Genomic DNA, 26,060 nt, shown 5'->3' with positions numbered 1-26,060 from the left:
TATGATTAAAGAGAACTTTAAGCACTCTGCGGTGCTGTCCATGGTGCTGAAAACCTACTCTGTGCTAACTTTTCGACCCGTTCACACATCAGAGGCTTTTTTTTATTTTTTTTATTTTTTTTTTTACATTTCTTTATCAAAACTGTCCAGCACCTCTGATCTCCCACACTATTCAACTCTCATAACAGGCTCCAAAATCCCTAAAGATGACTACCCTTTTGCTAAACCTGTCAGCAGATCATGTGCTGTCGTCCAACACTTGCACTCACAAACCACCACGTCACCACTCAGGTTAGAGGCCTCTCTCTCAAACTAATTGAATGGGAAAAGTTGAGCAGCTCCTTTACTGTGATGATCCGTGCAAGCAGGATACAGTAGCTACAGACCCTGAGCGGACATGCCTGCAGGCAAAAGTCAGACAGATGGATCTTTTATATCTACCAGAGTCCTCTATTCATTCCGATCAGTTTAGTTGCCTCTGTGCTGAGCGGTGGGAGACAGGTGCCGGATTCTGAGTGGCTCAGGTGATGTGTGATGACGGAGCAGAGCTGTCAGGTCCAGATTCACATCAGATACATCCAGACCATGCAGGGCTATATGATGAATATTTCACTGAGATAAATCATGGATGAGCTGAGGCACCGTTCTGTTGATTTCACTGAGAGTGGTGGGAAGAGAGGTAGGAAAACCTGGGGAGGTTTTTGACTGGCTGTCTACAACCTGAGGGCAAATGGAGGCAGTAGAAATATAATTGCCGTTAGCTATGCAGGCTGTTGTTTGTATCAAATGGAAATGCACCTCTACAGAGTACGAGATCAGATTTATAGCATATGAGTTTGACTCCAGCGCCTGACTGTTCGACTCAAGTCCTCAGCGGTGGACTGGCAGGAGAGGGTGGCAGTTTGTGTAACGCGGGTGTGTGCCTGTATATCTTTCAGCGTGTGCACATGCTAGCCCTCGTCTGTGTTTGTGTGTGTCTGCAGCCGGTCTGTTTCTGCGATATGTTTAGAGACGGTGGTGTTCTCAGGCACATGCTGCTGCTGGCAGGCCCCCACTCTCTCTGCCATGAGGAGAACAGCTGCTTCACAAGCATGTCGGGGTGTGAGCCATGTCCCTGTGGCTCCCCTCATCTCCTTCACTTCTCCTCCTGCTTGTGTGCAGTCGCATACACAGTGCATCTGACATTATACCTTTCCACCCTCTCTACTTAAACATTCAAATTGCTCCCTGTCTCCACTTTACTTCAATGAACTCCTGCTACTTTGTCTTTCCACATAAAGAGAGAATAAAAAGTTAGTTCTAAGTTATCCAAAAACAGTGGCACAAGAGCACCTGACCTCTAAACAAATTGAAGGTTACTCAGCTGCTTAATTAATGGCCCCTGCTGGAGCACACATTCCCCCCCCATATGAAGAAACAGAGAAGTTGAGTTAAACCCCAGAGGTGCACAAAGCCTCCTCCCCTCTTGGCAGACTGATCTGTTCTTCAGTGCCTGCGACCTTTTCTTCAGGCCCGTCGCCTGGCCCACCAGCACGGCCAATTATCACAAATCCCCCGCCGCATTTGTCTTGCCATTTTCACTCTGCGGCCAAAGAGGCGTGCGTAGCCACAGACTCCTGCAGCCCCTTAACCAGAGAAACGGAGGACCACAACAGGTATGTGGCGCTTAAATAATTCAGTTATCCTGAAAGGTTAAAGCTCTGCCAGAAAGGCGACTTGACATTCATCTTGTTCCAGAGTCACGCGGCTTGCTTTCAGAAGAAGAAGCAGCTGTGGAAATGTTTACATTTTTTGGACTTCCATGATTGTTTTTGACACAATATTCCCGTTGTCAGCTTAACACCTCACAAAGAGCCAACTGACCATAAAGGGACAGAATAACTCAGCCCCTTGCTGATAATCTGAGGATTTTAAAAACCCACATTAACACACAAATGACAAACTACAAATACCTTACTACATTCAACTCCTGTAAAAATGTCTTGCCTTTTTTTCCTTTCCTTCTCAATCTAAGTTCAATCTGTATTCCATGTCTTCCTCTTATCAACCATACATTACTTTTTTTATTGTGGTGATTTTTTTGTGGCTTTTTACTCCATTTGGCTATGAAATCCATAGAGTGAAAGGAAATTGAGGGAGAGATCATGGGTGGTGTTCTTCGCCAAACAGCGTCAGGACAGGGATTTGAACCTGCGACCAGTGAGGACCATAGCCTCTGTATGTGAGGTGCACTGCTCTACCAACTAAGCTTATTCAGTGCCTCATTCATACATTACTTAAAGTGTTTTTTTTTATGTATGTCTGTCCACTATCCAACTGTGTAGCTTTTTAGAAAAAATACTGTAATGCAACAAATGCTGATCCTAATTTGAAATGTTGAGACTTTAGAAAACAAGAGAATCCCTGTCGTTCGTGTCACCAATTGAGCTTTTTTTGTGTTTACTTCCTGCCTAGAAAGCAGAGCACATCACACTAAGTCTGCTCAGTCCTCTGCCAATCTCTGTGTCCCCCACTCATGTCGAGCCATGGATCTGCCCGTGTCACTATCCAGGCTCTGGCGCCGTGGCAGAAGTGTGAACGCATCTCCCAGCTTCCCAGAGCACACTGGTCACAGCTAATGACCAAAACTGTCCGATTTGTCCTGCCCTGATTACTCCTCTGAGCCCCAATTAGCTGAGGATGAGGGTTGACATCCAGACACGATCACTTGGACGTGCAATAGAAGGAAAGATGACACTGAGAAGGAGAGGAGAGCGGTAAAGGGGGAGACAGTGCGTGTTGGAGATGAAGGAGAAGAGCAAAGAAGCAGTGATACGGAGCCAGAGTCATTCACTCTGCATTCAGTCGTGTATCGATCTCAATCCACCTTCAACCAGCTACCACTCATCAACATACAAACCAACATTTCTGAATGCCATTTCTATAATTGGCAATTTTCATTCTGAAAATCTGTTTATGTGTCGGTGTTAGCTGCATCTGGTCTGAAACCAGCTGATTTCTCTGCGGGTTAGATATGACGAGGCTGAGGACTGTTTGAGGAAAATATATAAGATAAAGTGTTTGGCCAATGTGGTGGAATCAATTTACTATTTGAAGCTAATATCGTGGTTCTGGGAGCCCCAGAGGTATTTTGTCATGGATAAAAAACAATGCCATTTGTTTCCCTAATTGTCAATAACAGTGTCTGTTATGCACATCGTTTTCATTTGTATCTACCTGTCTATCCTCTTCTTTCTTATTTTCTTCTCTCCTCCTGCTTTTTGTTCTGACCGACCCCCCACCCCCATCGTGCTATTCTATCTGACTTTATTTTGCAGAAAGAAATCCCCAGGATTGCTGAGCTCTCTCCCCTCTGCAAGTTTTGAGAGAAAATCTCTTTCTTTCTTTTTTAAAGCCTGCTCTCATTCTCTCTCAGTAGGGGGCAGTGGAAAAGTAACTACAAGGGCACAGAGAGCCTTCAGAGTCAACCCAGATTTCTTTTAGTCTGTTTTGATCTGAAAATATGTCATATTGAACACACATGCACACACACACCCTTCAGTGGGACGACTCTGTCTGCTCTCGAATCTCAAAACTCGCCCACGCAAACCTGAGAAGACAGAGTTCGAGAGGAAGTGGGGGAGGAGGTGAGAGACAGTAAATGTGGAAGAGGTAGGAGAGGAAGAATGGCAGGAGGGAAGGAAGCAAGAGGTGGGAGGGGTGGAGGTGCTTGGAGAATAGGGGATTACAGTTAGAAGATTAGAGGTAGAAGATGATATCATTTGGTAGAGATGAGCGGGAGCAAACGAGCAGTGCAAATCACCCGACGTTAACGAGCTGCCTCGTAAATTACTGCAGCCAAGTGTGTGTGTGGAGCTGGATCTGGATCTGCACACTGCATGGGAGGCATAACGCTTGTCTTAATATTATTTACTGCCCCCTCCCAATTTATATGGGCTGCCTCCCATAGCCCAATATTGGCCTCCTGTGGCAGCATCAGAGGATGTTTCCTTATAAGTAGTGGGAGGTTTGAGTCAGCCTGAGTGCCCCCTGTGTGGCCCATTCTCACCCTAACACATTCTATAGAGGAAGGCCTCCTCTATACATACCCGAGCAAGGGAGGACTCGGAAAAGAAAAAACTCAACAAACAAAGAAATGTGGCCCCCGAGTGACCCCCTCAGATATCTCCAATTTGACACGCTGTCTCTCATTTCCCTGCTAATGCTAATGTAGAAACTGCAGCAAAGCAAGAGGATGGAGTCGTTTCATTACATTAAAATGTTACTTTATTAGTTAGCATTCGTTAACCATTTAGACAAATCCAGCAGGATTTCATGTAAAAATGAACGAGTGTACTTACCATAGACTGTATATATGACGTGGATGTAGCACCTGGTTTTCGAAAGTGAAACAACTGCAGAATTTTCTTGATCCTGCATTCTTTCTAATGGCCAGCAGGGGGAGACTCCACTGGATGGAAATGGAAATTGAATTGCATGAAACCAGTTGGGGACATTTCCCTTCTTCTCTGTTGATTTATAAGCTCAGTTAGCATTTTTCCTGGATGGTCTTACTCTTTAGCTACAAGTTTTTTTTTTCAAAGATGTTCTTTTTGTAAATAGTTGTCCCTTTTAGAGCAAAATCAATTATAAAAGCGGGTATGCTGAAGGGTCGGGCTACACCATAAGTCAACATCGTGGCCTATAAACCAGAAATACAGACAAAATAATATATATCTAGCCTGTTGTCCAAATATGGTCACTTGTTGTTCCCCCCTAAAAAACAAGATTGCGACAACCAAAATGCCCAACTGGAGGTTCCAAAGGTTCTTTCACAAACCAACGGGTGTGGCTACATCCACATCTTTCATACAGTCTATGGTACAAACCTGCATGTTTCAGACTCATTTCCAGAGGAGGCAGCCCAGCAGACAGGGCGAGCGAGCTAGAGCGAGGGATACAGATGGCAGAGAGTTGGAGTCTCTTATGGAGTTAGGGAGAGTGGGGTAAAGAGGGTAGAATTTACATTTCTGTTTTAGCAAGTTGCCCAGCAGCAGGAGAATGACTTACATTGGCTGCATTCTAAATATTACATGACTTTCTGATGGCGGCGTGCTTGTCTGAGGCGCTGTCTGGCCTGGTATTAACCTGTCCGGATAAATCAGCCGTTTACCCAACTCTTTTTCTCTCTTTAAAGATCCACGTTCCATTCTTACCTCACGTTTCCTAGTTTCCCTGTTCTCTGTGATTCTCCAGCTTCACCTGTTTGTCATGCACCATTATTGCCTCTGGACTGCTTTCTAAGGTGCAACCCACTTTGTGTGTGTGTGAATGTGGAGCTACTCTGTGGTCCTCTGCCAAGGCCCCTAACGTCATACGCAGCCTGGCAGGTGACAAATAGTTTTTTAATTGCTTGCACCAGGAAAATCATTAGTCTCTTCCCTTTCCTTGGTGGGACCAGGCAGGACGTGTGTGCAATAATAATAGCCTCAGTCCCGTTTCCCGCTTCCCGCTTGCTATTTTTAGAACAGGTATTTTAAGGGCTTCTGTGTGTATGCCTGTGTGTGTGTGTGTGTGTGTGTGTGTGTGTGTGTGATTGTATATATGTTTGTGTGTACATGCAGCAAGGGTGGGCTAAATGGTCCAGAGGTGTTTTTCCTTGTTTGTGACGGAGGAGAGAGTGTGTTTGTCAACCCTGTCCCTGCCTCCTGAGAGTTTTTCTCATTGCTGTTGCTGTTCCCTGGCTCCTGGGAGCGTGCTGTTTGTCCCCGTGTATGTGTGTGTTTTTTTATGTGTGTGTCTGGCAGGCTCTGGCCCAGGCCATTGTGCTGTAGTGCATTACTGTAGCAATCCACCCGACACAGCGGCTGGCCAGATGAAGCCGTCCAGTTTATGGAGCAACCTGCAAACTCCAGCTGCTTTTGGTTGGGATTGTGCTTAGTGGTGAGATATAGTATTGATTTTCTCTCCTTGGTGCCCTTGCCATCCCTGCGTAGATATGCACCAGTGCTCAGCATCCATTCACTGAGAAAGGGGATGCGGGTGGGGGTAAGAGAGCAGAGGATGATGTTTATGTGACGATACTGACCCCAATCGTTCACATGGAAAAGGCTTGGAAACGTGAGGCGGCTAGACGTCAGAGGGGAATTGAGTTTGCGAGGCTGAGGTGAACTCTGAATTTGATTTCTGTGTTATACAAGCATTTGTTATTATATATCTGGGCGTCTGTAGGTGTTTGTATGTCTGCAGTCTGGTATGGCTCCATTACATGTGTGGGTTTGTGTGCATTTGTGCACGGCAATGTGTCTATATGCATTTGTGTGTTTGCAAGGAATTTGGATCTGTGCTGTTGTGTCTGCATCTCTTCCACATTTTTGCCCTTGGTTTGAATTCCAGTGTGGAGTCAGGACTTTTCCGAAGCCTTTCATGCCCTCCCTCTCCGCCTCTTTTCCTCTAACATCACAGTAAAAATCAAATACACGGTCAGCCATTATTCTAAACATTTTTGTGAAATAGCCTACTCGCACTGCAGCAGTTAATGTAAGTGCCTCATCACTTGAAATCTTTCATACATAGATGATAAAACTTAACAATCTTATTAAGTTTTGTATGAAAAATATAAATGTGACCTTTCTATGAATTTTAAGTGTATTGCTTATAAAATGTTTAAACAATGAAAAACTGAATTGAACCTTCTCGAGTGTCAGGGTTAATAATACCTTGAGGTGTGCCGTACATCAAACATCACAGTTCTCCTTTGTCTAATGCACTCACACTTTAATTTATTTTTTTTATGCATACACACTCATACTCAGTCACTCACACTCAGACAATGTTCCTGAAAACCATTCAATTTTGAGCTAACTCTTTTACAGCAAAAGTACACTACAATCACTATCAAAATATTCTTCCCATCTGTTCTTCTTTTTTTTGTTAATAAACTGATTTTGGGGCTTTTTGTGCCTTTATTTGAAAGTTAGGATAGTGGATAGAGTTGGAAATCAGGGAGACAGAGAGTGGGGAATGACATGCGGGAAAGGAGCCACAGGTTGGATTTGAACCTGGGCCGCCCGCTTGGTAGACTACAGCTTCTATACATGGAGCGTGCGCACTAACCACCACGCCACCAGCACCCCTTAATAAACTGATTTTAACACATGGAGATCAAGATTCATCGCACGTTTGTGCAGAGAAAACACCAAAAAGTGTGTTTCTACACACTCTATAACCCGTCAGTTTATAGTTTCACTCAATTTCATTGGCACATTTTATCGAAACAAATACCTACATGTAAGTCCGCTTTTAAAGAGCTGCAACAAACCCAAAACCAAATGAGATTACTGTCAATGAAGAAGTCAAAGCAAGTGAAATGACATAATACTTTGTCTTTAATATTTTGCAGTTATCTTCATAATTACATAACATTTGAACCTGATTCAGTTTCCACTGAGATCCTTTTGTACCGATCTGTTTCAGCAGTTTTCTGAAGCTAACTGACTTCTGTTGTTTATCAAGGTGAGCACTCTTATGTAAGATTCTGATTTCAGGAACCAAGGTCTTACATCCACCTCTCTCGTGCAAAAAAAGAAATGAGGTTTTCGAGTAATGTGAGGAAAAATAACTTGATTTCGCTCGGTCACAAAAAACATTCTTAAAGATATATAAAGAATAAAACAAAATGTACGAGGCATTGCACTAAAACCTGAAGCATTTAAATACCAATGAAACCCTCTCTGGTCCTTGTTTTTTTTTAGTATATCAGTTAAGAAATAAAGTGCTGGCATTTTTCTCACCTCTCTGTTTGTCCACAACCCTCACCAATGGCTTTTCAAATAAAGAAATTACTGTCAAGTAATACAAATGCAAATCAAGTCCTCTTGGAAGTAAGGTGGACACTGTGAAATAATACCAAACAAATCAACTCAGAGGAATGAACATGTTTTGTTTATGTAAGATACAGTATATATAAATCAATGAAAAGGATAAAAATCAAATTGGAGACATTGTTGCTTGGAGATGTCTCTGAATTTGAAAAAAAAAAAAATCAAAAAAATGCAAATGGTAAGAAAGATGGAATACTTGTTCTGGAGAATTTGACGTATTCTTTTTACATGTCCTGTCACTTGAGTATTGAGCTTGAGAACATAATATGTTGCAGAATAACCAATATTTAATCAGAATCATGTAAAGGGGCTTGGTTATAATGGTAAACCTCTCTTAGTAGGTGGCCCACATCATAACTGTCACAAATTAAGGGGGGCAGTTAGCCAAACAGCTGAAAGCCACTTCTGTGTCTACGTATGGATGTGTGTATAATCAGGCTGCGTTATCCAAGCTAAGCAGCCCTGCGCTGGCAGTGCTGAGGCTGGGGAGACCCCGTCTCTTTCCAGATTCATCTCTCCAGCTTTGTTTGACTAAGTAGTGCCATGGTGTTGGTGTTGGAGAGGGCTGGAGTGGCGACAGCAGCAGCAGTGCAGCGTATGCGTGGGTTGCCTGAGCCAGTGGGGTTTGGCACGGAGACGCAGCATATGTTCATGGCCAGCTTCCTTCCTCTTCTCCCTCTCTCTCTCTCCCTCTCTCTCTCTCTCTCTCTCTCTCTCTCTCAATAACCCTCCCATCTTTTCCTCCCGCTGGTTTTCTTTCCACTTCTTCTGTGTGTCCTGATATCACCCATGGGAGACAGAGTAGTATAGTACTGAGATCAAAGGTGTCCCTGGTGTCTCCTAAAGACAGCCCACCATGTCTCACTAAAGCCACATCCTCATCTTCAAACAAAGATACACACACACACACACACACACACACACACACACACACACACACACACACACTCCTCTTTGTCATTTAGTCACCTGGCACACGATCAAAGAATATTCTGTTCAGCAGGTAATAAGTTGTGGCTGTGTGGGGGCTCTCTGCTTAATTTTTGATGCCTTTCCAAGGGTTGGTCACCAGCACCTTGGCCTCTCTTTGCCCTACATAAACACTGGCTGTTATCCAAGCATGCCACATCCAACCTTTTCAGAATACTACAGGCTAACTGCTAGATATGGACCGCCATCCTGCCGCCTAGCAAAGGGTTAACTCTGTCCCAGATAGCCCCAACCAGCTGTTTCAGCCTCTCACACCTTCTCTCCTGCTGCCTGCTCTCCTCCCTGCCTCTTGGACCAGTAAATGAACACTCATTTGCAAGTTAGATAAATCCTTTGAATGTATTATTGATGCAAACAAATTAGCCTGTGGGCCCCAGACAATACCTAATGGAGCCTTGGCTTATAGGGTGAGGTGGTTTCTAGCGAGGGCTCTGTCGGTGTTCCAGGATTGATGCCTGCTCTTCTGCCCCGTAATTATTTCTCCTACAAATTATTCAGTCGTTCTGATGCAGTTTGGGGTTTAAAGCAGTGCTACTTATTGCTGCCTATATGATTCCAGGCCTCAACACGACCACATTCATTAGTTTATTAGAGGGAAAGAAAGGACGTGGGCAATTAGATAACTGGGATAAAGCCACCGAAATGAGGGGATGTGTTTTTCTTCAAGTTTATGCATGCTGCTCATAATTCACTGGGGTTTATGTTGCTGTTGCTCTTTCAAGGATATTGTCTTATCTGGTTGTACACAGACACATGCACACAGTTTAACAGCCTTGTATAAGCTCGTTCACATGTTTACAGGGACTCAAACAACTGAGTCCCTTTCACAAATTTGCATAGAAATACTAACAGAATACGTGTGGCCAACGCTAACACAATTTCGGACAAATACACAAGAAATGACAAACACAGACAAGCACAGGGATCCCTAAAGTGCAAGTATTTTATAGCAGCGAGGAAAACAAGCATAGAGCAGAGGTACTAAAAGCACAAGAAGATGAAGTGAGAGAGGAGATGAGAGAACGAAGGGACTGCCATACTGTCCTCAGTGATTAGGACCCGGTATTGATCAGAGGAGGGAGGGGGAGGCAGGCAGCAAGGGGGAGGGAAGAAAAGGCCCCAGGGCTTGGGCCCCAGCTCTCTGGTGGCCTCTGCTCCGCTTCGTTCCTGCAAGCTGGCCAAGGCCGTCAGGGGGAAGCATCAAAGGGTCTTATCCTCCCATCCCTCTCTTTACGCACACACACACACACACACACATGCACATATTCATGCATGCACACACATTCCCCTGGCCTGTGAAAAACACCCTCTATTTGATGAAATCTTTTCCACTTGTGTTATACTGATAGACTTTATGAATTGGTTCTGAAAGGCGATCACCAGGGGCTAAAACTGATCCAGAGCCAGTTTTGACCCATCAAGTCATGTTTTGATTGTGATAAAAGTTATCTTCGTCCATTTATCACTTTCTTTAACATGTTTTCACATTAAAACTTCATGGACCAAAAGGGTTGCCATAAACCAATCACAGCCCTCTGATATCCTTTGCAAAATTCCCAATTTGCCCCAAAGTTGTTTCAAATTAAAATCAGTAAAATAAAGAAATAATCCTTAGTTAAACTCAAAAATCTTACAGCAAGAAGTACCCACTGCAGGATTAACCTTTTACACCATGCACTAGAATCTTTTCTTTCGGAAGCAGTCATTTGAACATGACCGCTGCTACTTTGACTTTGGCTGCTGCTACATTTGTCCACTGACAAATTGCACTGTTTTTCATTATTTATTTCTGTCTATTGTGTCTGTTGTTTGTTGTAATTTTGTTTTTCCTTTTATGCTGAGGTCTGGTGAAACGGCATTGTGATGCTCTGTCTTGTGTATATGGTAGAAATTACTTTCTATTATTTAGCTTATGTGTTAGGCTATACCAAGCACATTTGCCAATGAAAACATTTCTAGATTAAATACTGATGACTTAGATATATGCAGTTATGGATGTTTTAACTTTTGAGGGTTAGGGTGAGTGAGCAAGTAGTAGGAGCAGCACAATGATGATGTCAAAGGACTCAGATTGGTTGGTTGCAATGGTTTACAGTAGGATGTGAGATTTTTTTCCCTTTAAAAAAAAATTTGGACAGAAAGGGACAGAGAAATATTTGGGGAATAGAGAGTGTGAATCACATGCAATGCAAGGCAGCTTTATTTATATACAGTAGCACCTGTCAGACATCAGGCAATTCAAAGTGTTGTACACAGTAACAAAAAGCATTTAAAACAATTAATAAAATAACATGTGTGTGCATATAGGACATACACAATGCATACACCATTAACACATACTAGACATGATCAAATGTGCAAGTACATGTACACACAAGCATAAAAATAAACATGCACACATGCAGCATATTTCTGAGGGCTAGAGACAAACCAAGAGCTGCTGCAGCAGCCAGGATTCAATCTCTTTACAAAAGTTTCTAGTTTACCTGGGCTACCTGGAGCCTTACAATTTAAATCCAGAAACAGGCCAGTGGACTTTGCAGAATCCTGTCATGTCTCAATGAACACCTATCTGACCTGAGGTCAGACCTATGACTTTTAAATCTTGGCCAAAAAGTGGCGTGTACAATTAAATATTTGTTATGCCATTATTAGTTGTTGTTGGGCAGCGTTTCAAACACATTACAGAATGTGATGTGAGCCAGTGACAACAGTCAGGAACTTTAGGTCTGAAACATGACAGCATCAGAGAAGCGGATCAAACATAGACAAATATACACTCCCACACACACATGATCAATCAGCTGGTCATGATGGTGTTTCCATATTCACTCCAAAGTATATTCTCTGTGTGTAGAGGAAGTTCTTATTACACTGTGCTCTCTGAGGGCCGGACCTATGTTAATGCATTTTCTCCTCTTACTTTCTTTTTTTCTTTTTCCCCTCTCTGCTCCCTCTGCCGGCTTTTCAGCTGACTCTGTGCTTCGGCAATCTTATTTGCCTTTCAATCCAGATCAATCTCCATCTTATCTACTGCTCTTGAATCATAAACATTTCATAGGCTCAGCTTGGACACTGACAGACACAGGCAGGTGAGGATTTGGTGTAAAGTGCCGATGGAGGCTGACGCTGGACTTCACTCAGACCTAAAAAAAAATCTGAAACTTTAACCCTGTTAAATTTTTCCAAACACTACAACCATCCATCCTGCACAGCTGTCGCTCAGCAAAAGGCACACACACTTATAAAAAGTATGTGTCTGGGTTTGTATGTGTGCAATGTTTTATTCATGAGAAGGAGCATTCATCTCAGTGAGACACCTTCAACAATTTGGAGACGTGGTGTGCTTAACGGCTTAATGTAGTTGCCGCAATTTGGCTCTCCTCTGGCTGATTAACACCGGCACTCCAGTCCTCCCTGTGCTCTGCCTCACAAAGGATTATGTGTTATAGGAAACATGGCTTCCAAGGGAGTTGATGAATATTTCCCCAAATTTACCTGACATTTTCTGATTTGGACGTCTTTCAGAAAACCCACGTCTATTCAATTTCTGTCTCTCGATTTAGCCGCTATCTGAGGGAGCTGAAAAGAGGTGCACACAATCCATTTTCCAAGGAAAGCATGAATGACCTTGGATTGCAGTGTGTTTAAACTACCACACTGTCCATATGTGTTCTATTAGAGGATCCAGACTTTTCTGTTGCCCATTTTCCTTTGTCTCCACTTGTCTCTTTTGTCCCCACCAACATTTTTGCTAAACAGCAGGTCAAACTTTTACTGCGTTTGTGTGTGTGTGTGTGTGTGTGTGCGTGTGTGTGTGTGTGTGTGTGAGAGAGTACTGCCAACAGTAGAGCAGTCAGCAAAGTGCCACCTCAGCACCTGTGCTTTAATGATTAATACCATATTGATGGTCTCAATTAATTTCCTATTACACCAGCAGAAGGCTGCGGTCGCTCTGTCTCTGTCATGGCCCTGCGCTTGTTTTGGGAAGCCTCTTTGTGGCAGCTGCTGGATGGAGATAGTACGCTTCTCACCACCGCACACACACAATTTCACAGACAGATGTACCAAACATGCACACACACAATCGCACACACTTGTATCTTACAGAAACACACGCGCACACCATTACACGCTGCTTTGCTCCTTGCATTTCACACACTTGCACACAGATAAACAAATAAAATGTAACTCTGTCTATTTGTTGGATCATTTTTAAAAGGGGGCTCGCTGTGTTTTAGTCATAATGTTCAGCTATGATCAAAAAACTCTTCAGAGCCCCAGAGAATCAGCTTAGCCTCTTTGTAAAATACTCTACAGCAGTTTTACAAACCACTACTCTCACCTGATTGTGTGCCTTTGGTGTCGTGCAACCCCCCCTGTGTTTTGCATTTGAACCTGGTGTGATACACAGCGCAACGTTTTATGCCGCTTTTCTAAAGCCTATGCTTTGCTTCTTGCATAATCTCCTCCCCTGCAGCGCCGCTACACATTTTGTAACAGTGTGTAAAATACTGATTTATTCCCATGATGATCTCTCTGTCGCTGAGCTGTGATTTGATAACACATTTCCATGACCTTAACTGTCTATGGGCCTGCTCTGTGGTTCATCTCGCAGTCAACACTGCCCCTGTGGAGAGGCATGGGAAATGCGTTTTTGTCGATCAGATTGGCACACTTCTGATGGCGCCTTTTCTCGTCTCTCTCTCTTCATTACCTTTTCATATCCCACTCACTCCTTCTTATCTCTGACCCCTCCGTACTTCACCCCATAAACGCCTCTATCTCTCTTCAATATGCACTGTTAATCTCACCCTCATTCTTTCATTCTGTCTCACACACAACCACACGCACACGCTGTCTTTATTTTTTCATTTTTCATGTGGACCCAATACACACCATTGGTTGCTAGGAAACCAATTGAGCTTTTTTTTTCCCAGGGGCAGACGTTTGATTACCCATTTGTATGGTGTGTGTGTGTGTGTGTGTGTGTGTGTGTGTGTGTGTGTGTGTGTGTGTGTGTGTGTGTGTGTGTGTGTGTGTGTGTGTGTGTGTGTGTGTGTGTGTGTGTGTGTGTGTGTGTGTGTGTCTCCAGAGAAAGGTCTTGCCAAGCTGAGCTCTGGGGCTGCTCAAGTATCCAGCCCAGTAATAATAATGAGCCCCTCACCATGCTTGACAGAGCACACAGGCTCAGCAGTCCTGTGGCCATTGCTGTTGTCATTGTGTGTGAGTCTGTTGATGCACATGTAGAGGGAGTACATATCTTCATACATGTGTGTTTATGCTCCAATAGTTTGTGCTTCAGTGGCTCTTTTTGCTGTTACAACCAAAACAGTTGTTGATGCCGACTACCGGTGTTATCTATTGTTGTTCAGCGGGCCGTTGCAGAAGCAGATAGCAGCCAGGTTGGACCGTCTTGCTGCTGGACACACATCAGTCCTCCCTGTGTCTCCCTGTTTAGAAATGCACCAGCACATCTTTCTCCCCTGGCTGCTCCTGTGAAGTCCTGATTCGCTCATAGACGGCAAAGGCACATAAATAGCACGCCTTGTCGACTGGCACAGGGAGAAAGACGACGCACACAAACAAATCAGACTCCGCGCTGATATGAAAGGCTGCACGAGGGGGAGTACAGTGAGATGGCATTAGCTGTGTTTTCCCTCCTCCAAATGAATTGCGCTATGCCCTCGGAGGAAGACATGAAAATGTGAGAGCAAGCAAGTGGAAAAGACTCAGAGAAAGCCAGAGGTTAAGAGGTTATTCTGAGGCGGAAACAAAAAGAAAAGAAGCATGAGGAGAGAGCACACGGTTAAATCCTCCCTGTGTCTAAGAGTTCTCAGTCACTTCCTCTCCCTCCTTTTATTCCAGTGTGACTCTATGTCACCTGGATGGACACTGAATATTAGGATCAGTGCCATGGGCTCAGCCGAGGCCATTATAGCAGCCGGATGGGCTCCTGATGGCCTTTTCTCTGCTCGCCCCTGGGCAGCGTGGCCTCTCACATGGGACCACCACAACTAATGGAGAGGGTAGTGTGCTCTGCGAGGGCCTTAGGAAGAATAAGTAGGCTGTAAAACTGTGAGTTGAGTTGTGGCAGCTAAAGGGGCTTCAATGCCTCACTGCCCGCCTTACCGCCTGACTTACTGCCTGCCTGCTTGGCATCCAGAATACACCTCCATATTCAGCCTCTGAATGCTGGCCTTTTGCACTTTTATTGTAATGCATGCAGATGCTTGGCACAGCAACAAACACACTCCACCTTTTACTGTGATGCACTGCACAAATAAAAAATTTCAAAGCAGGGAGGAGCCACACACACACACAAAAAACATAGGAGCACTCTCTTGCATACTCAAACGCAGACATGTCGAAATATGAAACGTACTCATGTATGCACAATTACACACAGTCGCACACGATCTCGTGCACGTTCGCACACGCACACATGCACACAGGCTCGCATTCCCCCACCCAGAGTGAAGTAGTTCTGCCCCTCTAAGCTGAGTTATTTAAAGCCCCGCTCTCAACTCCATCGGAGTGATTATGTGCTCCTGAATTAAACATCACAGGCCTCAGCCCCTGGCTTCCTCTGAAACACGCTCAAACATGCTGGCCTCTTCCTGTTCCTCAAAAGTTCCAAGTTCTGCCTTTCATATCTCCCAGCCAGTACGCTAGGTAGTGGAGGTAAAGAGGTGGAGTATGAATCTTCCCTAAATCAGGATCTCCTGCTGTGCCTTCTGCTTTGCTATCAAGACCTTGGACAGAGGCAATCGAGGCAATTCGCTTCTGTCTGAAGAAACCTTCAGTAGACTGGCTCTTACTCCTGAATTTGTATCCACCCCGGGCATCGTTTTAGCTTGGCACTTAGACAGTGTTGTAGTTGGTAGAGAGCTGGGTGCAATGGAGGGTGAACTGTAGCAGCTAAGTGTTGACTCCAGACACCCCAATTAGGGTGTCTGTATTCCAAACTGGGAACATTTAAAGAAAGAGATTGTCATAGAGGACCTGAAGAGAGAGGGAGGAAAGTGGGTTCAAATCGTGGATTGCTCTGCTACCTCGACAGGAGCTCCAGGCTGTTTGCTGCCTTTTTGGGAGGGTTTGACATGTGGTTTTGTTTACCTACGTGTGTGTGTGTGTGTGTGTGTGTGTATGTGTGTGTGTGTGTGTGTGCGTGCTTGCATGTTGCACGCGTGTCTCTGTGCCTCTCTGTGTGTCTGCACGAGGCACAGCACCAGCCAGCCGCCCCCACATTCCAAAACACACCCGTCGGCAGAGAGCGATAAAGGTTCCAAACAAAAAACTAAGAAGTCTTGTGCCTCGTGGAGGTGAACTTACAGCACCACAGAGGCAGTTGACCTTGAAATGAGCAGCAGTGTTTGGGGACAGGCGGGGGAGGTCGGTGTTTAAGAGTGCAACCTCAGTGCCAGAGGCCAGGAGGCTGCCTAATGACTGGCACACCCTGCCATCCATCACTATGCCACCGCCAGGCCAACTGCCCCCGCACGGCCGACAGAGCAGGGCCTTAATAACCTCTCATACCCATTCAGTGGACCACAGCACACGACATGAAACACATGTGAATTGGAAGAGATTGAGCCATGTGCATATAAAGCCACAAAGAGTTGCATGCAACAAATTCTAACACGCATTTCCAGCACAGACAGCATGAATATGCAGTCAAAATAGCAGATGCACTCAGACTCACACTCACAGCTCATTGGGCTCATTTTGCATGCACACTGATGCCAACAAACATACAGAAATCTGCCTCCAGACACTCATTCACATGCTATTTATGATTAAATGTAGGCAGACGCGCAAACATGAAGGCACAGATACATCCACAAACACAAACAACAAGCACCTCCCTTCTGTATTTCTGCCTTGTTGCTGAACATTTGCGACGAAACAATTGAGTGCTCCTGCTTTCATGATATTTTATGTTGAAATGGATATCCCTGTAGCCTGCTAGTTCAATTCTCCCATGAAGAACCATCTCATTCCTTTCCTCCTTTGCTTATTTCCCCACATTCCGGGGCTCTTCCCTGCCTTAGCCTCTGCCTGCTTTGCTCCCTGTCAGAATGACAGGCTTTGAAGCCCCCCGTTTCTTAGTGAGGGTTATTTTATCAGAGAGGAACAAGGATTCCCCCCTGCGCTCCCCAGCTCATCCACGTAGCATGAAGCATCCCCTCTCAATTAAGAACCTTTCATGTTAATGGCGTTCTTATCGCTCCTGTGCACGGGTTGTGAAAGCAAGGCCTGCTATGGTGGAGTACAACCGTAGAGCAGAACTGCCTGGTTGACAATATAAGAGCTGTTACTCTCATTCTTCTTCTTGTCTCTGACTCTCTTGGTCTTACCAAGTATCTCTATGTGGAACTCTCTCTCTCTCTCTCTCTCTCTCTCTCTCTCTCTCTCTCTCTCTCTCTCTCTCTCTTTCTTTCTTTTTGTCTCTTAATGAGTTTTGGTGGGTTGTTGGAGTAGTTACATGGAGGTGTTCCAGTTAAGTGGCAGATTTGTGGCAGGGGTCATAAAGACTAGGGGAGACAGCGGACACGGCCTGACCACTAACACCAGATTCCACCTGATTCGAGTCTAGGTTCATTATGTCTCAAGATACACATTCACACGAACGAGAAGGTCATTGCATGTGTCTCCTTCGACATTTAGCTCTGTCTGTGTCCTCGGCCCCATTAGCCGCTCTCTACTCTACTCCCCATTCTTTCTCTCCCTCCTTGTCTTTCGGAGTAGAACAGGGTGTATGACTTCAGGACGACGTAGGCAGTCACTGTGAGATCGTAGGAGCACTGGCTGCCTCTGTGTGCGTGGGTGCCAGAGAAACCTGTTGCCTGGCTACAACAGCACCTTTATCCTCTGGTTGCGATGGCGATGTCCTGCATATGCATGTGTGTGTTCGTACCAACTTTTTTTACACGTGCGTCTCAGACTCTGTTTGTGTGCGTGACTGTGTGCTCAATTTAACATGGATGCTCGCCTTTGTATGTTGATGGATCTGTCAAAGACAGAGGGAACGTGGAGAGAGGAGGGGCAGGAAGGCGCTCCACCACCCACTCAGCAGGCCTTCCGCCCCCATGGCTGACTCCCCAAGACTCCGCTAGTAATTAGCTCAACATCTATCCATCTGTTCTAGGGAGGCGCAGTAAACATTAACACAACACAGCAACATCAAAACGCTGGCTGGAGACACGCTACAGTTTTACACATGATACATTCATGCATTCAGAGACCTCAATATGTGAACGCTTGGCACACACGAGCTCATGTGTGTGTCTGTTTGCGTGTGCAGGCACCCTGACATGCATGTATTTATAGGCTCAAGCACATATGCACTCAGAATCATACAGACCTGTATTCAGAGAGAAACAAACAGCTTCACATCCTGACACACACACACACACATGCACACCACAGGCTCCTGAAACTGAACCCCACTCCTTGCCTCCACTGCAGGAAGCAAGGCTGGAAAGCTTCCCTGAAACCCCACATGGGAAACGAGTTGAAAAAAAAAAAAAAACAACCAAGACTACATTACACAATTAATCAATAAGTTAATGAGATCTCATTTTCTCTGGAAAATAGTACCCAGGAAAAAAAAAAGTTCCTCTTCAGCCCAACCCCCCCCCCCCCCCCCCACCCCCCACCTCTCCTGGAGTACAAACTTCTGATACCACACAGTGGAAAAAGAACGCAGCCAGGAGGAAATTAAATTAAATTGTAAATCCTGATAGATTTACGTGATGCTTTACATTTTCATTGTGTTGTTTTCCTCTCAGAGTGGAGATGCGCTTTAGTTTGGAGAGAACTGTTAAAAATGTAGTAAAGAATGATGAGACAAATGAAAAGTTCCAGGTGTGCAGATTCAAAACACAGATTACTTGTGTTATGATCACCTGCATGCTCACCATGTGTGTATTTTGGCTTTTGCATTTATTAGGACACGATGGCGGTAGAGGGACAGGAAATACTCGGGATGACACGCTCCCTGAACAGCGTTAAGACTGGGGCTCAAACTTTGCACCAGTGTGACGAGAACTGTAGCCTCGGTACATGGGGTACCTGCTCTATCCACTGAGCTTAACTAACGCCCCTCCATCTGTGTAGAGTGTAAATGTGTTCGTTTTTGTGTGATTATGTGGAAAAGGTAGGAAACAGCTGTGAGCGTGGGTGTGGGAAGGAGGCTACTCTGTGTATCCATGCGTATGATTGTGTACACCTAACCCTTGTGAGTAAATGTCTGTTACAGTATCCTAATGAGTTTGTCCTTGCCCAGTCTGTTTGCACATGTGTGTCTGTGTGTGTTTGCCTAAATTAATGCTTAAGCTGTGTGTCCATACATATTCACTCCCACCTGCACCCATACATCCACATACGTTTATTTGCGCTCATAACTGAATGAAGCAGTCTGCATTCAGCACTCTCATTTCCCAGTCAGGATTGAGGGCATCTCTTGGCTATTGACACAGCTGGTGATGCCATCTGGGGGGCAACACACACACACACACACACACACATTCACAGTGCCATCTCAATCCAAACATTGGTGTCCACACCAATGACAGGGGACAGGGTAAGCAGTGGGATAACACACTGAAATGTAAAGCACCAGCAGCTCCCTGTGAGGGTGAGAAGAGGGAGGTCATATCTCTCCAGTTTCAGTTTTCATTTTGAGGAAATGTTTCAGCTGTAGTCTGAGTCGTAATCGATGGTTTTAGTTTAGATTTACCCACAATTCCAACAACAACAACAATAACAACAACAATAGTAACCACGTGCGTCTGTTAAGATTCCATTCATATCTAGTTTCTGTTTAAAAAAGGTGTAGGTTGAAGTAAAAACAGAAACGTATCAAAAAAACATATCTGGTCCTACTTCTTTTTTTTTTATCAAGCTTATCAATCAAGAAAAGCCAAAGAGTCCAAGAACACAGAGAAACACAGATAACTAGCAAAGCAAAAAATTGCAACAACAAAATAAAATATACAACATATTCCGCCGACAGATGGTACAGAGAGTGCAGATGAAAGCTCTTTGAAAATCTTCCATTTTATATCTGTTATATCTGATATCTGTTCCATAGATTAACTCCCACTTCCGTGACACAACAAAGTTTTGCATTGGTCCTCGCATCTCGTTTTCCAGTTTTACATCTTTGTGAAGCACTTTGGGCTGCGTGTTCGTATGAAAGGTGCAGATGTTTCATTTCTGGAGCAGTGACCGCAAATACACAATCAGAGGAGAGTTGTTGGTACATGTAGGATGTTTTGTCAAAGATGTAATTGTTTCTTGGTATCTGTGTTCGCCCAGCCACACCCCTGTCTGATGAAAAGGGGGGAGAAGGGAGCAAGGGAGAGGGAGAGAGGGGGTGATGTAGTCGTAGATTAATGGTACACACTGAGAGGGAGCACAGACCTACAGTAGCAGCGGCCTTGATTTATTTGCCACTTAGTACTGATGAAGCTTCAAACTGCAGTCACACACACATGTTGTCACGGCATTTTTCTCCATCAAGGGTCTTCGGTGGTTTGTCGATTTTTGCGTCTTCTTTAGTTGTGAGTGCATTCATGCATGAAAGTGGGGGTTTGTTTACCCTTTTTCTTACATACACGTGATGACAATTTGTCTTCCTGTTTGCTGTTTACCTGCTTTTATTAAGCTGCCACAAGTCTGTCTTAATCATTGCAGCTTCTATTTGTATCATAAGTGTTTGTGTTGGGTTATTATGCTGTATTAGTGTGTTCAGTTGGATATTTATGATTAATTTAATGCGATAGAGACTAAAATGGGAACATCCCTATGCCGTGCTAAATAATCAAAGCTTTTTATGATCACAGAAGCGAATTGATATTACTCACACCAGTGCAACATCCCTTTAAACGCTACCTATTACTCATAAGCTGTCAATTTAGGGAATTTGCAGAGGTAACCCTGTAACAATTTGCAGGCGGCAAATTGTTGAGTTTTGACTTGGTAAACACAAGCGGAGTTAATTGAGGGCATCGACTCATCATGTGGGAGGACTTGACAAAATGCCATAAGTGTGTTACATGAGCACACATTGCAATTATCACACATATGCGCGCACAAATACACACAAACACTCATTTAGAGATACAAAGATACAGATAGCAACATAATGAGGGGGATTATTGTCAATTTCTGATCCCAGATTTGTTCTGCTCCCTGCTTGTGTGTTTATTTTTTCCCATACTCTTCTGTTCTCAGGCTTTGTTATCGTCTTGTTTTTCTACTTAAGTCCCATCTTCTTCAACATAAAAGCCGTAGTATCTGTGCGTCACTACGGCCCTATGCTGCTGTATCCTAAAGAAACTATGCTTCCCTTGCAAGACCATCCATTATGTAATCTCCTCTTCCCTCTCTCTCTCTCTCTCTGTTCCCCACAGAACCCTGATATTGTGCTCGTCCACTATTTGAATGTTCCAGCCATTGAGGATTGCGGGAAACCATGTGGTCCTATCCTGTGCTCCATCAACACAGACAAGAAGGAGTGGGCCAAATGGACCAAGGAGGAGCTAATCGGCCAGCTCAAGCCAATGTGTGAGTATTTTAAGTCTCCCTGTTAATGCAAAGCCTTTAATATAAACAGTTATTGTCTCCTCTAAAAGGGACTCAATAGTCTTTACATGTCTATTTGCATGGAAAGACTGAGCATAGTGGCTGTTGTTGTTGTCTGAGGATGTATTGTCTGCTCCTATTAGCTGATAGCTGGTACACTAAGTGCCCTCAGCACCTCAGTCAGAGAGCATCCTCCACCAGCTTTCCTACTCTGCTACATGAGTCTGTGATTTCTTCCTGGAGCCTTCTGCCAGTCATGGGTCAGAGTTCTCTTCCCCTGGACCCTCTGGCACGGCTCCGGCCAGGCTGAGAGTGCACCTCCTTCGTGGCCCAAGAGGGAAGTGGAGGCACAGGAGGGCAGCAAACTGGTTATTGATTCATGTTAGTGCGTGGGAGCAAGAATGTCTGACTCACCAGAAATCCCCACCCCTTCTCTGATCACCCCCAACCCCTCCTTCTCTCAATGGATTGATCCTTGTTGTTATCAGCTTTACTAATGCTCTGTGAGATGCGTTTTTTATGAGTCTCCAGACCGGCCCAAAGATTGAGGCAGTGTTTTGGAAAAAATCTGGGTTTGTCTGATGATGATAACAGCCAAATGGGGACCTTAAAGGAGCATTGAAAATCTTTCAGGGAGCTGTTAAGATGCTTTTAACAGCCAAGCTGTGATTTGGGTGTGTCTGGCAGGGGCCAGTGACTGATATGCCAGTGGCCAATTATTGGTGATGCGTCCAGGTAAAGAGGACCCTGTCAGCAGCTTTACAAGCACACACAAGCGTGCTGGCTGCATACTGACAAGGCAGTCCAGACTATCATCTCAGCTATATTGTTATCCTCCTCACTTCTCTGCTTCCTATCAGTTTTTAGGACACATTCCACATAAAGCCTTACCTCAGGACAGCCACTGAACAACAACAGCCTACTGTATTCATTACATCTGTGGCTTAATGTAAAAACCAAGCACCATTTGCAGTAATGCGTAAAGTCATTAACTTTGGGAGTTGTTGGGACAAAGAGGATGAGTGTGAGATGACTTCTAGCTGCCAGGCTACATGAGGGGGTAACATAAAGAGTACAAAAAAAAATCCCTCTACTGCTTTCTGTCTGTGCTTTCTGTATTTCCTCTCCTCTCTCTGTTCCCTCTCTTTCTTCTGGACCAGCCAGCATGTCAACACAGGCTCAGGGATGGAGCAACATTGCCCTCTAGTGGTACAGTCAGGCAGCAACCATTCATATGTAGAGAGGAAAGACTTAAGATGAAGTCATTCTGTATTATCCATGCATTATTTAATCTTAAATTATACATTAGCTTTTAACATACACTCAACTTTTTTCTCTGACTGACCTATATCTTTGGGAAATGTGTGCAAAGACTATGCATGTCTCTGCATATAGCAGAACTTCCATGATCCTTCAGAGGCTATGTAGATAATCTGAAGGACAGATTCCCCATTTACTTAAAAAAAAAAAAAAAAAACCCATCAAACTTTGTAGAATGACTGCAGAATACAAGATTGAAGAAGTACAGTATGTTTGACACTGACTCATGAGTAGGATTTGAGGCTGTGTGTTAAGAAAATGTTCTGATATAATGACAGTTCCTATTTCCCAAGCTGATTTTTGTCAGCCGGAGAAGTTTAACGTCAAATAGTTAGTTTGCCAGAAAATTGTCAACTTTTTGCAATATAATTGCCCTCTTCCCTTTTCCCTTTTTGTTATTCTCTTCACAATATTTCAATGCGCAAACCATTTGACACCTCTAATGATAGCAAAAAAACAACAAAGGGGAAAGTGTGGATTTCATGGATCAGTTGAGCTTACTCTGTCTACCTACGACAAAAACACATTCACTAAAACTTAGACGTGCACATTTACACACACACACACACACACACACACACAAACAGCAGTTCAAAATCTAACCCCTGCAAAACATGGCCTTGTCTGACCTTTTCCTCCTTAACGCCCTGCAGTGTTTGATGAGAAAGAGGCAAAGAAGGAAGGGGGTGAAGGGAGTAGCATCACCACTCAGTCACGCTACAGCTCCATAGACAAGGCAGCCAGCTTGATTCACTCGTTTGGTCTAATGCTATAAACACGCAGCACTCTTTCCAGCTACGCCCCTAGCCTGCTGACAGATAGCGCATGAGCGGCTTTAACAAACACCCAGACAGACAGAAGGCCTGTCTCTCGGCTAAAAAGACAGGGGCAGAGGAGAACACACCAAGCTAAGAAAGACAGGGCTGGCCATCATGTAAACTATTGCACTCCACTGTCCCATGTAAGGCCCAATGGTGCAGAGGCAACTAGAAGCGGGTCTACTCGTGTGTCCTGTGTTTGTCATTAGGCCTGTCTGATGCTGCTCATGACAGGACCCAGTCATCGGGATGATGATGTGACCGGGTTGCTGTTTGGTGCCTCTGCTGTCGCTGCCACTGGGATTAAACCTTGTAGCGCTGCTCCTGTCACGTTCGCTTTGGAACATAACCCTCAGTGAGACGAGCGGACAGGCAGACATGCCGAAAACTGTACGTCAACAACCCTGAGCCTCCGGAGGTGACGCCCGTCGAAATGAAGAGGGCTGTGGCAATACTGGCATGAGGGATCAGATTAGGGTGTAGGGAAGACATGATTGTTTGGACAAATAGGGATGGCACTACATGGTGGATGTAAGCCGTTGTAGTAGGCGCTCGCTTTTGCTCCGTCACCCTCTCTGAGTCAGATCAGCTGAATGGATGCTCTTCTGTCCTGCAGCTTCCCCGCTGGCTTCGTCACAGAGGGGGGATTCATGACAGTCACTTTTTGTCTGCTTGTGGCCCTCTCATCTCAGTGTCAGTATCACTATCATCATCTAATTTGTACTGTTTGCTTTACACACTGTCAGGAGGTGAGCAGTGACTCAAGCCACTCGGTCTAAAAGGATCTCTGGTCAGACACAATTACTTGTGCAGTAATTAAAACAACACCAGATAAACATTTGGTTTTTTTTCAGCTCACTCAATCTAGATTAAAATCTGAAATAGTCTAACTTTATAATAGATCAAAATGTATGTATTTATCTTTCTTCAACCTGCCACACTAAGCTGTCTGTGATCTAAGCCCAATCACAGCAGTTCTGCTGACATCTGCTGGTGACCGGCCTGTAATCTGCCAAAGGATCTTAAAGCTTTCAAGTTAGATCCTTATCCCAGTCATCCAATCATGTTTCCCAGCTTTTCCCACTTTGCTTTAACTAGCGCTCTCTCATCAATCTGCAATATCCTCACGCGCGTTCTCTGTTTCCATCTCCTTTTATCTCATATGCAAACAGATATGCACTGAGCAAATTCTTGCTGTTTTTCACACATGCTGCAAACCTCACTCTTTTCATATGTACCTCTCTCTTGCATATTTAACTAAAGGAGGTACTGAAGTGTAGGGAGCTTGAATTAAAGCGGCCTTGATTTTGCTTGATAGTCTAAATATGCTTCACTTCTGAAATATTACCTTTTTTTCCGGTTGAGAGCTTTAGGCGCTGCAGCACTCAGTGGTGTCTCCCGCCACCTTACAGCCACTAAAACCACTATCTGTCTCATCAGAAGTGGTGGCTGGTTGGCAAGCGGAGCGATGAAAAGTATTAGGAGTTGCTAGCGAGGTGTGACGGAGGCAAGGAGTGAAGCCTTGCAGGAGAAAAAGCCTCTCTTTTTCCTTCGCTGTAGCTGCAGCAGCAGCAGCAGCAGCAGCAGCAGCAGGAGCGGGTGAGGGTCCTCCCTAGAGGCCTTCCCTGTCAGGATGAAGTCACAGGTCAGGAGAAGGGTGGTGGATGGAAGGAGTGGGCTTGCTGTCACCTTCATCAGTACTCACAGAGGGGAGAACACAGAGAGGCACAACAGAGACTGACACAAGAATCAATAGTGGAGTACAGAAGACTTGACTTAACAGTGATGGGAGACTGGAGAAGGCTTCTGTTAAATTCTGTACAAAGGAAACAAGACACATTGAGTATATACACACGGTGGCCATTTTTCTCTGTGTCACACTCAGGGATGGGAAGGTCAAATGCTGGTACAATGACATACTACTGTATTCTGGGTAGTAGGTCATATAAATTGGCAAGACTGATCAGCAACTAAAAAGTCAATACATAGTGAAAATCAGGGGAGACTACGCTATGTTTCAAGGCAAAACAGCATACCAACTTTCCAGACTGAACCATAGATTTGATCAAACACATGGAGGTGGTCTCAGTGACATCAAACATTGGTTTCTGTAGAAAAAGCGAGAAAATGGTGGTCCTTATATTGGAAATGCTCTACCCCTAACTTTTGATCGAGCTAGTACAGTAACAGGCAAGGGGGCGATGCTGAGCCTCCTGGTAAACAGCTACAACACGCCAGCCTGTCAGTGAACGTAACCATGCCCCAAAATGTTCAAATATATGCATATCTCTAATCCTGAACGTCATCAAAATATATGCTTTATAAAAAACAAATGTACCACTGTACTTTTTTAAATATTACAGAAATGGGCTTTACAGATCAAAACTATTTTTGGAGCCAGGCTGTAAATATGTTCAATTCTGCTGTAAAAGTGGACATTTTAACATGTGACCTAATGGGGAGCCCCCAGCTTTAG

The 26,060-nt window shown here is 44.5% G+C and overlaps 1 protein-coding gene across 7 annotated transcripts in view; it reads left to right on the top strand.

Moving 5' to 3' along the window:
* Positions 1-26,060, top strand: part of camta1a (calmodulin binding transcription activator 1a) — a 298,102-nt gene that overhangs the window by 238,652 nt on the left and 33,390 nt on the right. For all 7 annotated transcript variants that reach the window (XM_065961236.1, XM_065961230.1, XM_065961231.1 and 4 more), the window contains one exon: positions 21,275-21,428. In XM_065961236.1, the coding sequence (XP_065817308.1) occupies positions 21,275-21,428 (154 nt within the window). The remainder of the gene's footprint in view (positions 1-21,274; positions 21,429-26,060) is intronic.

This window comes from Labrus bergylta, chromosome 12, assembly GCF_963930695.1.
Source record: "Labrus bergylta chromosome 12, fLabBer1.1, whole genome shotgun sequence".
Taxonomy (NCBI): domain Eukaryota; kingdom Metazoa; phylum Chordata; class Actinopteri; order Labriformes; family Labridae; genus Labrus; species Labrus bergylta.
This window is presented reverse-complemented; position numbering and strand designations above follow the sequence as displayed.